Source organism: Amborella trichopoda, chromosome 6 (assembly GCF_054954075.1).
Source record: "Amborella trichopoda isolate Santa Cruz 75 chromosome 6, AtrichopodaSantaCruz75HAP2 v2.0, whole genome shotgun sequence".
Classification (NCBI taxonomy): domain Eukaryota; kingdom Viridiplantae; phylum Streptophyta; class Magnoliopsida; order Amborellales; family Amborellaceae; genus Amborella; species Amborella trichopoda.
In genome coordinates, this window is record NC_142341.1 from 50774476 (window position 1) to 50791969 (window position 17494).

Genomic DNA, 17494 nt, shown 5'->3' on the forward strand with positions numbered 1-17494 from the left:
TTTGCCCAATGCAACCAAACTCAATTATATGGCAGTCTATCATTATAGGTCGCTTCTCAAGCTTTTCCTTATGCACATATATCTTTGATGTGTAAAATGCAATGCACAGGGTGTCAGGCAAACCCATACTTTGATGTGTAATATTACACGCCTAATATCCGGTGCATGGGACATGAATGGCAAAGAGAGATATATTTTTCAGTTTGTGTTACCTAGAAATTGTCCTTTGCTTTGCGGATGACACCCAGAGCTTCTGCATCACTAGCATTCTCTGGGATTTTCAGTGATCTCCTAATTTCAGAACTAAACGTGCGCAAAAATGGATTACATGACTTCTCTTTGCCTAAAATTGCTGGAATCTGCTATGCAAAGAAATGAACATAAGCCTTATTCTGATTAAGCAGTAGAATTGAAAATCAAGCTTGGAAAAGGAAGTTTAAATAACAGTGACGCAAGCAAATCCATGCAATAAAATTTGGTGCACAGATATTGGTTCTTTGAATCATTTTATAATGTGAAGGCAGTGGGGCCTCACCAAGGTTTGAAATCTGGGTCTCAGGTCAACTTGAATCCCCAAATTTTAAAGTAGGCAAAAATATAGCAGACAAAAAAATGATATTCCTACTTTAGGCATCCAGGATAACAAAGAAGTGAAAAGACGAACAAACTAAAAAATTGGATATCCTAAATGGAAGGAAAAAACCATTTTGCAGATCAGAAACCATCTTAGAATGGAGCATTCTATGTTGTACTTAAAAACTGCAATACAATGCAATAAACATGAGATGGCTAATGGTTCTTTGAATCATTTTATAACCTGAAGGAAAGGGGTGGTGCCTCACCAAGGTTTGAAAACTAGGTCTTGGGCTCAACTTGGATCCAAACATGTTAAAGTAGGCAATAATATAGCATACAAGAAAAGACATTGCTATTTTCAACATCCATAATAACAAGTGTAAAGAAGAACAAACAAATAAATTGGATACCCTAAATGAAAGGACAGAAACCATTTTGGAAATCAGAACCAGCTTAATTGCATCAGGAAGAATGAAGACGACCATACTGTACTTGAAAACAAGGGTAGACAAGTTTTATTGTAAATTTGAAGGGTCAACACCTGTTTATCAAGATGGGTTTCTTGGGATTACCGTAGGTAAGCTTTTCTGGCGAAGCTCTGCTACTTGGGCAGCATATGCTTGGAGGTCTTGATTCTTCGGCTCTATAGAAAGCGCAAACTTTGCATTGCTCTGCTTGTATTCCAGGAAAGACATCATTTCCCGTATATCAGCTTCTCATTTTGTATTACATTTATTAGTCATTAAGAAGTAAAAGTATAACATACACCAGTGGTGTATGACGAACAGTGCACCAATGGGATATCCACCACCTGTTCCCAATTACTGATGATGGACAGGTGGAGATGAACCATGGTTCGTTAATCACCCCCATCCATCATCAGGCGCAGACAGTGGATATCACGTGGTGTAACAAAAAACATACATGACTGGTACATGGTATACTTTCTTTAACGGATGTGAAGATAAAGAGAATAAGAAAACGATCACAAGTACAATACTTTACCTGTACAGAAACACCAAAAGGGAATAAAAAAGTCGGTACTCACAAACACAATTCATGGATATGAACAGTTTTTAGTTCTATGAACTTTTTAAGAAGCTCTTCCATTGATGCGGCATGTTCCAACTCTAAAGAATTATATATCCTTTCTTCTTTTTTTTCCAGAAGTGAAGAATTTGTCCAATCCATCGATCCAGTTCTAATAGGTGATTCAGAAATTGTCTTCTTATTACTTGCAGAATTTTCACTTCCATCATAGACTCTCTTTTGTCCGAATAAGAAAATGGGATTTTCTTTTGTAAGTTCTTTCATTACTCCTTCTATAAATATAACTCTTTTGATAACCCATTTTCTTTTTTCTTTTAAAACTCTAACAAATAAAAACCATTTCTTTTTTCCTTTTTTAAACTCTTTTTCAAGTTCTTTATGAATAGGCTCAAAAAAGGAAGGTCCCTTTCGGGCAGGACCAAAGGGTAGGTCAGTTTCCATTCCCCAAACTGTTAAAAAACAAGAATTTTGTTTTTTTATTTTTTTCACCTGATGATCTATATGATGGGATCGTAGTTTATATTTGCGCCAAGTTTCAAATAGAAAGGAAATAAAATCTTTATCTGAATACTAGCTTTTAACCAATTCTTCAAAAATTTTCTTTCTGATAATTGAACACCATGATAGGTGCATATATATATATATATATATATATATATATATATATATATATATATATATATACATATATATATATATATGTATATATATATATATATATATATATGAGGTACCATGATGCATGTTGTTCGCAGATAACATAGTTTTGATCGATAAAACCCGAAACAACGTCAACACAAAGTTAGAACTTTGGAGGGATGCTCTAGAATCCAAAGGTTTTAAAATTAGCCGGAAAAAGACAGAGTATATGGAATGCAAGCTTAGTAGTAATAGGAGTAGAGATGAGGAAGTAGTTAAGATTGACGGCTAAGAAGTGTTGAAAATATGGCCTATCAAGGCCTAAATTCCAGTAGTCTCTCATTCAATGGGAGCGATTGAGAGATTTAAATCTTAGCGTCTTGCGAAATGAAGCCCAGATTCTTTTACCCCGAGTACGCATGAGGCATCGAGAGTTCACGTATTGAGAAACTGCTTTATCAAGGAGGTGAGGGTGATCTCCTAGTCAGGATTTTATAGGTTAGCATCATGTTTAGCTGCAATCGGCCAGGGTTTGGAGAATCCAAAAGAGAAAAATAAAACCCGAGTACTAATTGAGTATTCGCCCTGTATGGAATGGTCAAGACTTATGGGACATAAATCCGTATCCTGACAGGAGACCATTGCATGGCATGTGCATTTTCATTTCGTACGGGAAGCCACTCTTCCAAATGCATTATCTGAGTTTGGAAGAGCCAGTGCACATGTGCTTTGAGAGGACCCCTGTAATTAGTTAGATCATGTCCCACAGGGGTACACCTGTAATCCATTGAGAGCCGAATGATCGGAAGTTCTGGCTCAGCAGCTTTGATATGACCAATTATGTGTCTCTGCTTTAGACTGTGGAACATAGGTCTATTGGGTCGATCTAAGACTCGACGGAACATCATCCGGGACTAGCCCATTGTACTCCAATACCTATAGTTATTAACCTGATATCTCACTATACCTTTTGTCCGATTTTATAATGATGAGAAAAACCTAAAACTTGCTCAAAAATACTTTAAATATTTATTATAAATTTTAGAGAATTTTTCAGAAATTTATTTGCTAAAAAAATGAGGGTTGTCAAATTGTTTAACTCAAATTCTACTTTAATCCTAACATGGCAGTGTCATGTGGTGTCCGAGTCACCATAGGGCTGCCACGTGGCACCCCAAGCCTCACTGCTCAGCTAGGCGTTATCCTTAGCTAGGGGACTAGATTGGCATTTGGTTGCATGTTTTATAAAGGGTTGTGTTATGGTGTCTTGTTATATATTGTTATATAATGTTATAAATTAAGGCCCCCTTTTTATCACATGTCTTAATTAATTCACACATGGGTCATGCATGGCATGTGTGAAGCTTAATTAATTAATTTATTTAATATTAAAGAGAAAATGCATTTTCAAATTTGAGTTGAAAAAATATCTTCCCACATGTGTGAAGCGGACATTATCTTTAAATTGATTGGTTTGAAATTTTAGACCTACAAAGTGATTGGCTTTGATAAAGTAGAATGTCTCCATATGTGTGAGCTTTGCCAATTACTTCTTTGCCCTTTAGCCTTTGTGGTTATCTACTCTAATACATTATTAAAAAAACTAAAGGTATATTTGTAAGGCCATATTGGATACAATTGGAAGAAAAACATGGGCCAAGGACAAAATGGTAAAATGGCATAGCCTTAAGGTTAGGATGAGTGATAATGATGTGAAATCCCATCCCTTCATCCTAGTGGTTGGATGGGGATGGGGATGGGTGGCTAGGTACATTAGCCTCTCATGTACCTTTGGATTAGTGCATCAACGGTATTGATTGAGTCCAAGGTTACACCCATGTTATAAGAGCACATCATGATATCTCAAACCCTAACTATCTTAACTCTTGACCTATTTTGAAAAATTGCTGCTCCCCTCCTTCTTCTAATGTTTTGTGAGAGAAAATTGAAGAGAGAGAGCTTTTAGAGTTCCATTAATGGTGATATTGATGGTGGTCATCTTTTCTTATGCTTAAGTCCATAGTGTGCATTTATCAAAGTAAACTCCATCGAATTTTCTTTTCTCATAAGATCATATTCTTGGCATCTATAGTTACTGGAGTTTTAAATTTAGCAAAGTTTCATTGATCTTGGAATCCCCATTTGATCATCTTTTTCATCATGCTTATTCATAATGTGGTCCTTCATGAGTTATAGCCTATATGCATAAGAATCCATAATCATGCATAGTATCCATTGATTACTTTGCTTCAAATCCATCAAATAATTTAGTCTCAGTGTCACTCAATTTCCAGAACTTTTTCATCACGTTTTTACCTATGGGGGTTTATAATATTTTCATACAAGATTGTTTTGGTGGTCTGAGGAACCACCGTGTGTAGGTTGGCTATAACTCTCTGGTTCTTTTTCTGATTCGATTCAAACCTTATGCATTATGTTTTAGATGATACAAGTGTGTTGAGATCCTAAGAAGTGATTTTACGGTGTGTAATTGCTTTCCATTTGGATAAGACACTCTTGTGAGATTGAACCACTTTTGTACAATCTGAAGGGACAAAATTAAGTCCTTATAGGGCCCGATTGCGTGGCCCCGACACAAGGGGTTCGAAACATGGCTTCCCTATTTTAATTTGGCATTTTAATTCCCTGTTTAGTAGATTTTATTCTTTAGAATTTTGTTTTGCATGATGTATTTAAGCTTTGAGACATAGTTTATGTAATTTGTGTTATGAAAGTATAATTCATAAGCTAGTCTTGCTTTATATGTAATTGCCCAATAAGGGGTTGGTATTTGAGTTTATTTATAGTGGTTATACAAGGCTAGAAATGGTTGTAATTATTATTTAAAGGATTGTAACTTATTCACTTAGCTTGGTTTTTAGCACGTGGCTTGTTGAAGGTGTCCATTTTGTTTTGTTTTTTGGCTTGAAAATTTTCTCTAGTCTTTGTATCCACTATCAAGAAGTACATAAAAGACCGCACTTTAGATACCTTGAGTTGATAATCCAAGAAAATGAAGAGATTGAGGAAGATGTCGCATATAAAATTAGAACTGGGTGAGCAAAGTGGAGATGTGTAACTGGAATTTTATGCGATCGACTCATACCAATGAAACTGAAGGTAAGTTCTAAAAGACAGTTGTGAGACCAGCTTTGCTTTATGGGGCAGAATGTTGGGTGGACAAAAAACAATATACTCACAAAATGAGTGTAGCGGATGAAGACGTTGAGATGGATGAGTGGCAAGACAAGAAGGGATAGAATTCGAAATGAATCAATTCGGGAAAGTTTAAGTGTGGCACCAATAGGCGATAAGATGAGAGAGAATAGACATAGGTGGGCCGGCTATGTGCGGTATCAACCCAGTACAACACATGTTAGGAGGTGCGAGTTAGTTCAAGTGGAAGGATTGAAAATGGCAAAAGGTAGGCCTAAAAAGACGCGGTTGGAAGTAGTTCAAAAAGATATAAGGACTTATGGCCTCACTGAGGGTATGGCCTTAAATAGAGCATAATGGTAGACCAGGATTTATGTAGCCGACCCCAATGAATTGGGAAAAGGCTATGATGATGATGACGATGATATATATATATATATATATATATATATATATATATATATATATAGGAAGATATTACAAAATGCCTATAGGCGAAAATGAACAGTGATTTCACCGACCCTTATCATCGCCCAATGTTCATCGCATGATCACGATTGTCCGGTACTGTTTTATTTTTTATTTTTTCTACAAATCGGAATGACCTGAAAAGCGTGAGTTCAACAAAAATAGACAAATCTACGAAAAATATCAAAAAACTATTTTACATGAAAAAAATTGACCAAAATACCCCCGAAAAGGATTTAAAAATCCTACCATTATTTTGAATATATGAAAGCCTGGGATGAAGTCTTTGGGTACCAAAATATAAAAAATTCCCACAGTTGGTACATACAGTTTAAAATAACTGATCCAAATGATTTCCCGAACTGGTTTAAAAATTGGTTCTCCATATGGGGATCCACAAGCCAGATACTTCCAACAGAATACCAAATATCTCAGAGAAAATTCTCTGATTTTAATAAGCAAAGTTTAAAAAGAAATTTTCATTTATATTTTATGGCCCTTTATCAAATCCCATGGATCTTAAAATGGGAATACCAAATCTCATAGGACGATATGGACCGATATGATTATCTCCGTACATTACACCGCCAAATCTCCATTAAGTGGTGGGACAGTTACAAGAATGACTCTTTATCTCCTAATAAAATCAAAATGAAGTTTATCTCTTCCCCACCACCTCCACAAATGGATATTTCCCACTATGTGGCACTCCTCCAGCAGCAAAACCCAGCCATGACCAAAGAAGATCTTAAACTCAAGCGCTGGGAAGCCCTCGAAGTTACTGATGACAACATGTCCACCCAAAGTGAAGATCCTAAAGACTACACTCCCCTCAATGAGGACGACTGTTACGGCATCAAATTTCCTTCAAAATAAAGCAAATTTAGAGCGGGAAGACGACTCCAAACTTATCCAGGACACATACCCCCGAAAAGCCACCGACAGTCACCGTAGGAAAATCACTGTAGTAGTTACTATAGCAGAGTGCGGTTACTGTAGCCACTGACAGTCACTGCAGCGGATTCAAAACGTTTGAAGTCCGCAAAAGTCTATAAAAGGGGAGGAGCTCAACCCATTCAAGTGTCCTGGACTTTCCTCAGCCTCTCAGCTCAGCCTCTTTACTTAGCCTCTCTGCTCAGCCTCTCTGCTCAACCTCTCTGCTTAGCTTCTCTGCTCAGCTTCTCTGCTCTGCTCTCTGTTATTTGAAAGTACTCTCTGTTCTCTGCTCTACTCTCTACTCTGTCTTCTCTACAACTCTCTACAGTATTCTCTCTACTTTTTAAGTCTTTTCTCTGTATATCTGGTGGTGTATCAAGCCACCTAGTATAGTGAGTGTAAAAGTGGGCTGTGTGATTGTTTTTGGGACGAGGTTCCTGCTTACATCCCGAAACAGTTAAGGCTTTTTACAAGTTTCTGTATTTGTCAAATGTAAGTACCTCTGTCTTCTGTTATAAGATTGTTGTATGATTTCTATTATTGATATTATCTGCTTTGTTATCTATCCTATTTGCTTTTTCTGTTATCTGTTATCAGTTTTATTACTCTTGAGTGCAAATGGTATCAGAGCCACATTTCATACAGTGGTATAACTGTAGTACTAATAGAACCTGAACTATTATAAGATTCTAAGAACAGTTTGCAGTAGTAAGTTCAAAGTCGTCGTGACCCAAAGATCACTAAGGCCAAGGAAGAGCGAAGAAAGTGTAGGGACTGTTTTCGATTGACTCGAACTATGATGGCAAACTTTATTAGAACTCTATCTAATAGGTCAGCTACTATTAGTAGTACATTACGTGTGAATAACCGTGAAGAAATAATAATTGATAACATAAAAAAACAAATTCAAAACTGGAACATACCTAAGGTACCTGTTTCAGATATTTATAGTAAAGGAACTTTTGATTTTAAAACTAGTTTTTCTATTAAAACTATAGAACAAAGTATTTCTGTCATGGAAACCCAGGATAATTTCAACTACTCTGTCCTAGAATGATTGAAGATCATAAGAGGAAGGAATATAAATATTTATATATATTGGTCTTGTCTAAATAGCTGTAAAACATTTAACTAGAACAAGGCTAAATAATTCAGTCCTGCTTTGTTTAAGGGACAACAGACATAAACGCTTCACTAATTCCTTACTTGGAATAGTTGAATCTAGTCTCTGTAATGGGCCTATTTACTTCAATTGTTTTCCAAACTTTTCCGTGGCCCTAATAGATCCAAACCTCTTAAAAGTCTAAACTCTAAACCTTCAAACTCAAGGTTTTGATATGGACCCAGGATCACAAAACTTAGCTTTTGTCTACCGAATATGTTACAAGGTAATGAATACCTTATGTCCAAATGCAAGGCAAATGGACTCCAAAGGACAAACAATATTTTTCCAAACAAACATGGAAAAATCAAACCTGGTAATACCCAAGTCTGTTGCATGGTCCTTGGTAAAATTACCTGAGAGATGGCCTTTGCAATCAGATGCCCGAATTGAACCTCCAGAAAACAAAGACCCTGAACAAATACTTGAATATTTTGATGGGGAAATAGAAATTAGATTTCATTCATCCCGAAAAACCACACTAAGAAAAGCTGAATCTAGTGTCAGGGAACCTTCGAGAAGTTCTACTTCTTCAATTCCACAGTCAGAACATGAGAGACTATCTTCTCATAGACGGACCGTTATAGAAAGATTAAATAGAACCTCAAACCAGGTACAACAACCAGTTTATAGAGTTGAGACCGCAGGCTCTTCTGAAATAGAAGAACCGGAACCAACTCCTTCAGATCTAGATTTTGATGTCAATGTAATTCAAAAGGAAGAATTTGAAATTGACAAAGAATGGATAAAAAAGGACTTTTACTCTGAAGAAAACAGGTTAATAAGAGAATGGTTTTTTACAGAATTTAAAGAACCTCTAAGAGATGCCTTCCATTTCAAATTTAATAGGTTTAATTTAAATCATAAGGCAACTGTAAAGTTCTTCAAATGGTTAAAATATATAGCAAAACATTATCCTATTAAAATCCCAAAGTTTGAAGTAAACATAGTAGAAAAATCTTTCCAAACCTACCAGACTTCTCAAGGAGAAACAATTGAGTCCATACATCCCCCTGAGGTTAGTATAAGACTCACTGAGGAAAAGTTAGGCGAAAAGGTTGAAATTAGAGCCTCACCTCTAAAACTAGGACCAAAAGAAAGTGACCAAAGCATGGCCAAAATTGATGGAATACCTCATATCATTGAACCAAACAATTATATTAACGCCTTGCTCCAAACAATAGGAAAACAAACCACCCGAATAGAAAATGCCATAAACCAATTAAAAACAACTCTTGAACCCAGAAGCTTGGAAAAGAAGAAAGAAGTTGTTCTATTCAAACCTCCTCCAACAATAGAAACAGGGAAATTTAGCCTGCAAGGAATAAAGAAAAAAGAGGAAAACAGTGAGCTCATAGATGAATTAGCAAAAGATTGAGAAAATTGAACATTAATGATAAAGCTGAGTCCGCTAAAACTCAAAAAGGAAATGTTCAGGTCCTAGAAAAGGCACTTGACGAAGAAATTGAACAAATTGAGAAAGCTTTTAAAACTGAAAGCTTAGAAGTAAATAGGATCGATTATGGGAAAAAATTTAGACCACTATCCCAAACTTGGATGTACTATCCTAGACCTACCCCAGTAGACCAACAGATCGAAGAAGACTTAATATCAACTTCAGTTTCTTACTCAAGAAAATCTATTGTGAATTGGAATATTAATGGTATGGTAGAAAACCAAATCCTAGATCTCATGAAACACATGACGATGTATGCCACTGCCTGCAAGGCTAGTGGAAATCAGGACCATGAGATAGCCAAAGCCATAATTTGTGGATTCACTGGTTGGCTAAGAGGCTGGTGGGATTTCCATATGGATGAAAATTCGAAAAACCAATAATTAAATGCTACAAAACAATGGATGGTCAAAAGAGAAGATGGCCAAGAAAATATAGTACAAGAGGGTGATGCAATTAACACATTAATATATACTATAACCCTCCATTTTGTAGGAAGTACTGCGCTGTTGGCAGCAGGGTCTGAAGATTTATTATCTAATCTTAGGTGCCCAACATTGGCTCATTATAAGTGGTACAAGGATGCGTTTTTCTCACGACTACTGTCAAGAGAAGATAGTAAATCAGACAATTGGAAAGAAAAATTTATAGCTGGTTTACCACATTTATTTGTTGAAAAGGTAAAAATCAGGCTAAAAAACAAACATGGGGGACTCATTCCTTAATCTTTGGATACCGTAGGCGAGTTACCAGCAGAAATTTGTGCTGAAGGTCTGGCATTATGTACAGACTTAAAACTCTGAAGGCAATTAGAAAAGCAAAGAACAACGGGGAGGAAAGAGCTAGGAGATTTTTGTGAACAATTTGGATTTAATACTTTACCCCTTTCAAAGCTTTTTCCTAAGAAAAAACATAATATCAGAAGCAGGAAATTCAAACCTTATCAAAAGGTAAAAGAAAACTTCTCAAAAAAAAATTTAAAAGATAAACATCTTTCAAATACAAGGGAAAAAGGAAAATCCCTGTTTGTTACAACTGTGGCAAGGTTGGCCATTATATAAACAAATGCAGAGTCCAAAAGAAAATTAATTCTTTAGAATTAGATGGCCATATTAAAAGGCAAATATTTGAGATACTCCAGATTGAAAATGGAACTTCAGACTTTTCTGAGTCAGAAGAAGAAATGCTAATTGGAGAAATCAAAGATGAAGATATCATTTTCAGTAGCTCTGATTCAGATTCTGATTCTGGAGATGACCCAGACAAAGACAAAGAAAATTGTCAATGCAACTATTATAAGGCAATAATAGATATGAATGGATTGATTATCAATACCCTTACAAAAAAGAAGATTTAATTATAGACCTTATTGACAAAATAATAGACCCTGAAGCTAAAAAAGAAGCCTTAATAAAATATATCAATATGTCAAAAGCACCATCAAGAAAACCAAATTCTTCCCTTGTCCCTACAAAAGAAGACTATAGCTTTCAAGATATTATGAAAAGAGTACAAAATAAAACCCATACAGAAAAAGAACCTCCAATATCTGAGCTAAGATATGAAATCAATGAAGTCAGAAATGAATTGATAGCCTTCAAATCAAGAGTCCAATCTTTAGAATTAGCTCAAGATCCACTCTGAGAAACAATTAAAGAAAAAAATATAGAAGAAGAGTTTGATCAGCTGATAACTGAGCACAATATTCTCATACCACTAGAAGTTAAAGATACCCTTCCAAAGCCTGAAACTTCTAAAGCTGTTATGAATATAATAGAAAAGGTTCACACTTGCAAATATGTAAACCTAGTAGATAAAATTATAACTAAAAAATGGTTTACCAATATCACAATTGTAGTACAAAAAGAATACAGTTTCCAAACTACCGCACTAATACATTCAGGTGCAGATTTAAACTACATTAATGAAGGATTGGTACCAACCAAATATTTTAGTAAAACTACTCAAATCCTTAATACAGCAGATGGCAGTAAGATACTAATAAACTACAAGTTAACTGATACTGCAGTTTACAATAATGGTGCTTGCTTCAACTTTCCATTTATAATGGTGAAAGGTTTAAGCCAACCTGTTATCCTAGGGACTCCATTTCTGAATATGCTCTATCTTATAAAAATAGATGATACAAGAATAGAAGCTAGCATTGAAGGGCATAAGGTAAAATTTACCTTTATTGAAAAGCCCAGAGTCCATGAGATTAACAAAATCAGAGACACAATTTCTTCTAAAGAAAAATTTTTGTTCCATCTAAAAGAAGAAATAAAATATAAAAATATAGAAAAGAAATTGTCTCTCCTAGAAACACAAAACAAAATCAAATCTTTAAAAATCAATATGGAAAAAGATATTTGTGCAGAAATCCCTAATGCTTTTTGGAATAGGAAGCAACACATAGTAAAATTACCACATGAACCAGACTTTCGGGAAAGCAAGATTTCTACTAAGGCAAGACCCATTCAAATGAATAATAGGCTACTTGAAATATGCAAAAAGGAAATACAAGAATTATTAGAGAAAAAACTAATAAGGAAAAGCTCATCACCATGGAGCTGCTCGGCCTTTTATGTAGAAAAGCCTCAGAAATCGAAAGAGGAACTCCTAGATTGATAATAAACTATAAACCACTAAACAAAGTCTTGAGATGGATTAGATATCCAATACCAAACAAAAGGGATCTTTTAGATAGACTAGTCAATGCTTGTATATTCTCTAAATTTGATCTAAAGTCCGGCTATTGGCAGATCCAAATTGCTGAAGAAGATAAATATAAAACTGCCTTTAATGTTCCTTTTGGGCAATTTGAATGGAATGTCATGCCATTCGAATTAAAAAATGTACCTTATGAATTCCAAAATATCATGAATGAAATCTTTAATCCTTGTACTAAATTTATGATAGTCTATATTGATGATATGCTTGTTTTTTCAAAATCAATTGAGGAACATTGGAAACATCTAAATAGCTTTTCAAAGGCAATAAAAAATGCTGGCTTAGTAGTCTCTGCGAGAAAAATAAATCTTTACCAGAACAAAATCAGGTTTCTCGGTCATAATATATTCCAAAGAAGGATCATCCCTATAGAAAGAGCGATAGAATTTGCATCTAAATTTCCTCATATAATTTTAGACAGAACCGAGTTACAATGATTTTTGGGTTGCTTAAACTATATCTCAGATTTTTACAAAGATTTAGCAATTGATGCAAAACTTCTATTTCAAAGGTTAAAAAAGAATCCTCCAGCATGGACTGATGACCATACTAATGCTGTAAAGAAAATCAAAATAAAAGCCAAAGAATTACCATGTTTGGCACTTTTTAATCCTACGGCATTCAAAATAGTAGAAACAGAAGCTTCTGAACACGGATTGGTTTTGGGGGTATTTTGGTCAAATTTTTTTTGCGAATTATTTTTTTCATATTTGTATTAGATGAGCCTCACTAAGATGTACACAAGTTCCAAATTTCAAATCATTCCGATTTATACAAAAAAAAATGAAAAATGAAACACTACCGAACAATCGTGACCATGCGATGAACTTTGGACAGTGATGAGCATAGGCGAAATCACTGTTCATTTTTGCCTATAGGCGTTGAGAAGACTTTTCCATCCATATATATATATATATATATATATATATATATATATATATATATATATATTTTAGTTAACAACTTTCAAATATGGCAAGCACCATGGTTTCAAAGATTTCTTTCACACAAGAAAACCTTAAAAATCTACATACCATAGTATACTCATGGCCACAAAAAATACGCGTATCATCTGGCAGTGACATAATTTTCCTTAGTGACGAATGCATCTGCAATCAGAGTATCAAAGCACTACAATGTCATAACCATGGAGATATAGAATTTTTATTTTCTTTTTTTTTTTGGGAGGGGGGGGAGGGGGAGGGAAAACATGTCTTTCTTTTCTTTTTAGAGAAAAGTAACTATGTTAAATTTTACACCTCAAAATCATAGTAATATAACTCATTTGCATGATTAAAATGAAGGCCCATAGTTGAGATATGGTACAGCTCCAAAAAGAAGATCTATTAAGGTAGTTTTCAAGAGATCCATGTACACTTGACTGCTTATGGGATGGACAACAAGCTTTTCTCTTTCAAATTTGAAATTCACTCCCATCCATATAACTCAAACTACATAAGCTGGAGCAAAAGAGGACCTGCTCTGGGCTCCCTTCAAAGAGCTTGCCACATGATAAGCTAAATAAAGTGTCACCTGTGAATATTGCTTTCGACCCTGGAAAATAGAAGCTCCCATGGCCTGCTCAAAATTTGATCCCAAGAAAGCTAATATTAACGCAATAGTCATTAGCAATATGAGCACTATACTAGTCGTTGCATCAAAAATTAAGATGGAGGAACACAATGATTTTAGAAAAAACGAACCAAATATGCAACAATAGGGTGGAGTACAAGCCACAGGTTTTTACTCAAAAAGTTCCATGTTTCTCAACTACTACATGTCAACTCATGTAAATACTGTAGATTAGGGCCATGCTATCAGTTATAAACCTTGATAACTTGCTAAACATATCTTCAAATAGTCTATGACCCTGAAAACAATAAAATCTCGTATATAAATTTTTCTCTCCAAAAAAATTAGCATGTAAGAGTATTGGGAAAATATAAAACGATAACAAGCTCTTGAATCTGCACCTCTTGTATGACCAGGAGTTTCCATTACAAGCATCTCATGCTCAGCAAACATCCACTTGTCACCATCAAATAATTCTATATCAATGCCAGGAATTCGATGTTTGTCATTGCCCATGCCAATTACCTTCATGTGATAGAAATTTTTTCAAACTGAACAGTGGAATCTAGAAAAGAGGAACCCCCATGTATTTAAGCTTTATAAATATGCAAAAGCTCCAAAGAAAACCTCATCCATACCTTTGCACCATACCTTGCTTTCAGCTCCATATTCCCACCAGTGTGATCATAATGATGATGGGTGTTCAGTATATATTTGAGATTGTAATTTTTCTTATTCAGGGTATCAATTACAGGTTCATGCTCAGAAGGGTCTATAACTCCAACAATTCCTGTATTCAAATCATGCAATAGGTATGCATAATTGTCCTTGAGGCATGGCACCTGACACATCAAGCACTAGAAATGAAGATGATGACAGGGATTAACCAGAGATGAAGTAAGACTGATAGATACTCTATCAGGCTAATACATGCCATTAGTCTCTATCAGGCTAATACATGCAATTAGTCATAGATATGCAAGAGGAAAATGAGAAATCTTCGATGTCATGTGGAGCTATTACTTAATTGGATAACCACCATTCTCACACATCAATATGCACAAATATCAGAAACAAAATGACATCATGTTAGTAAAATATTCAAAGCTCATTCCCATTTTACAGGAACATTGTGAAAAATAGATTGAATGCAAATCTACTACTTTACAAACCAGGTGTGAACAAAATATTAAAATCTATGGGTATATTCATACATGCAAGCATGCCAACAAAACATAGGTTGTTGTCTAAGTAAATCAAATCAATAGGCTACAAGGATTTGATATAACATTTTATCACTGAATATTCCCAAATTAACTACAAGGAAAGAAAAAGGACGTCAGTAAGCAAGGTTAATTGTTACCAGCTCAATTTGCAATGGGGACTCTGTTTGAGGGATACTGGAGTAAGATTGTTTAATTAAAATTGAACCTCTAAGTCCCTGTGGTGATTTTGAAGGTCTAACATGAAAGGTCCTAAAGCTGAAGGAGAACTTCTTCCCAAGAATTAATCTTCTTCCGCATCTCCAACTGCAAACGAAGCGTCTTACCTGAAAACAAGAAATGACAGTTCATTAGAAGTTACCACAAGACAACAAGGGAATAATTAATATACAATCATTGCTTCACATACGCACACAAAACAAACAAAATTTTGTGAATTTCCTCACTAATACAAAGACACTAAAACAAAGAAACATAAATACCCATAGTTTATTTCCGTTATGTACAGAAAGAATTGTCTATTTTGATAAGTAAACAAAGACACATCGATGTTATAAGCTCATTAATACCAAATCAATATGCACCAAAAATCGGACAGGAAAATAATTGGTGGCCAACTAAAGCAAACAAAAATATAGATACATCTATTAATATCAAGAAATTTGAGCAATTAGGATACGCTCTAAACTCCAAGACTATCTCACATACAGTAATCTCTCTAGAACATGATCGAATACCAATACAGAGATAAACCGATAAGAATGAGGATGGCAAGTTAATAAATGGTGAGAGAAAATATGCCTTGCTAGTACAAGTATGAGCTCTGAAGCCTCCTATTTATTTTTTGTCGCAAAATTCTTCGACCAAGATGTTCATTTTAAGGGGAATGTATTTCAATCCACACATCTATGGTATATTCGCATACAAATACATACATATTATCTACCAATCAAAAAGAAAGAAAACATACATATAATCTGTATGTACCTATATATAGTTGTTTTAATGGACATTTATAAACGTATAATTGTATACACAGAAAAAAAAGGAGGGAGAAACTAGGATACATCTACAAATTGCTTATGAAGATGACGGATACAACTTATTGGGTACACTGGAGCTTAATTAGGCACTTAGATTTAAAAAATACAGCTCCCCATTTTGGCCATGCTTGTTCCACCATTCATGAAAAAATTCATATCACAAAAGAAAATTAACCAATGACTATGAGAAACCAAAGTTCAGTGGAGGCAGATAATTAAGGGAACTTGCTCCAGGTGATTAGACAGAGTTTCAGGCTAATCCATTGAATCCTCGACACCAATGAATTATTTCCCTTAGATATAATCGAATTTAAAAGGTGTTCTGATCGTTGGTGAGAAATATAAGAATACTATAGAGAGAGAGAGAGAGAGAGAGCCAAATGACAGTAAACAAAAGTGCAAATTATAAGAAATTTCAGCTTTTCTTCTTAAACAAAAAGAAAAAATAAAGAAGAAAAACAAATTGGGTTATAAGCAGAGACAGAGAGAGAGAGAGAGAGAGAGAGAGAGAGCCAAAGGACAATAAACAAAAGTGCAAATTATGAAAAATTTCAGCTTTTCTTCTTACACAAAAAGCAAATATAAATAAGAAAAAACAATTGGAACAAAAAATGAAAAAAAAAGGCCCAATTGGGGTGTAACCAGATAGAGCATTGGAACACATACATTAGTAGTAGCAGGTTGGGAAAGAATTGTGGAAGCTCTGGATAACAACATGGCTCTGAAAAAATTGTCACCTTCTTCTCTGAGAAACAACACTAATTGAACAGGGAAGTCGATGAAATTTGATGTACTTTTTTAACAAGGAAATTTAGGCATTCATATGGGCATATGTGTCAATGCTCTATGAACATTCGCCCTTCTTTGCTAAGATCAACGGGATAATCCCTATTAATTTTGAGGGATACTATTATTGAGACCATTTATTTTAGGGTTTGTGTACCATGACACTATATATCTTTAGTTAAGTTCGTTATAAGGTTCAATAAATTTTTTTTGAATTTTGTAAACACAACTGTCTGTTTTGAAATCTGATGGACAGCAATGGTTGTGACATTTTGTATTTAAAAGTAAATAGTCTCGTTATATACTCTTTTTTTTTATTATTATTATAAAAAAATTATAATTATTCTAACTATTAGATGTTAAATTAGATGGTTTGAGTGGCATTATGAAGCTTTTGATAAAAAAAATTTTGAATTTGAGTCCAGTCGTTGACGGTACTCTTACAACCTTCCTATTTGAAATATGACTCACAATTGTGACACGTCGTAATTTTTATTCCTATCTTTCAGTTATTTCAAAGAAAGTGCATAGTAAGATTGTTTAATTCGCTGTGAGAAAATGAACAACAAGACCATCTATCTTTTGCTTAAGAAAATCTCAATAATTTTTAAGTTTGGGATTTGGTGGCTCGACTATGTGGCTATTCAAAGTGTAGATTTTGTTACATATGGTGATAAATCCTTGATCATTGGATTTC

The 17494-nt window shown here is 34.7% G+C and overlaps 1 protein-coding gene across 7 annotated transcripts; it reads right to left on the bottom strand.

Annotated features, from left to right (window-relative positions):
• LOC18448730 (putative hydroxyacylglutathione hydrolase 2, chloroplastic) lies at positions 1–16768 on the bottom strand. 7 transcript variants are annotated; one of them, XR_016057296.1, is made up of 9 exons: positions 16678–16768; positions 15109–15294; positions 14384–14587; positions 14147–14270; positions 13651–13751; positions 13208–13282; positions 9271–9302; positions 1149–1247; positions 1–359 (listed from the first exon to the last, which is right to left on the bottom strand). XR_016057296.1 is itself a non-coding variant. In XM_088869162.1 (8 exons), exons 4-8 carry the CDS (start codon positions 14196–14198, stop codon positions 213–215), a joined length of 474 nt encoding a protein of 157 aa, XP_088725288.1. In that variant the 5' UTR covers positions 14199–14221; positions 14384–14587; positions 15109–15294; positions 16678–16768; the 3' UTR covers positions 1–212. The 7 variants fall into 7 exon arrangements, 4 of the variants coding, with proteins under 4 accessions (XP_088725288.1, XP_020531917.1, XP_088725289.1 ...); XR_016057295.1 differs by having other exon boundaries at positions 14384–14602; XM_088869162.1 differs by lacking the exon at positions 9271–9302 and having other exon boundaries at positions 14147–14221.
• Positions 16769–17494: the final 726 nt, after the last annotated feature.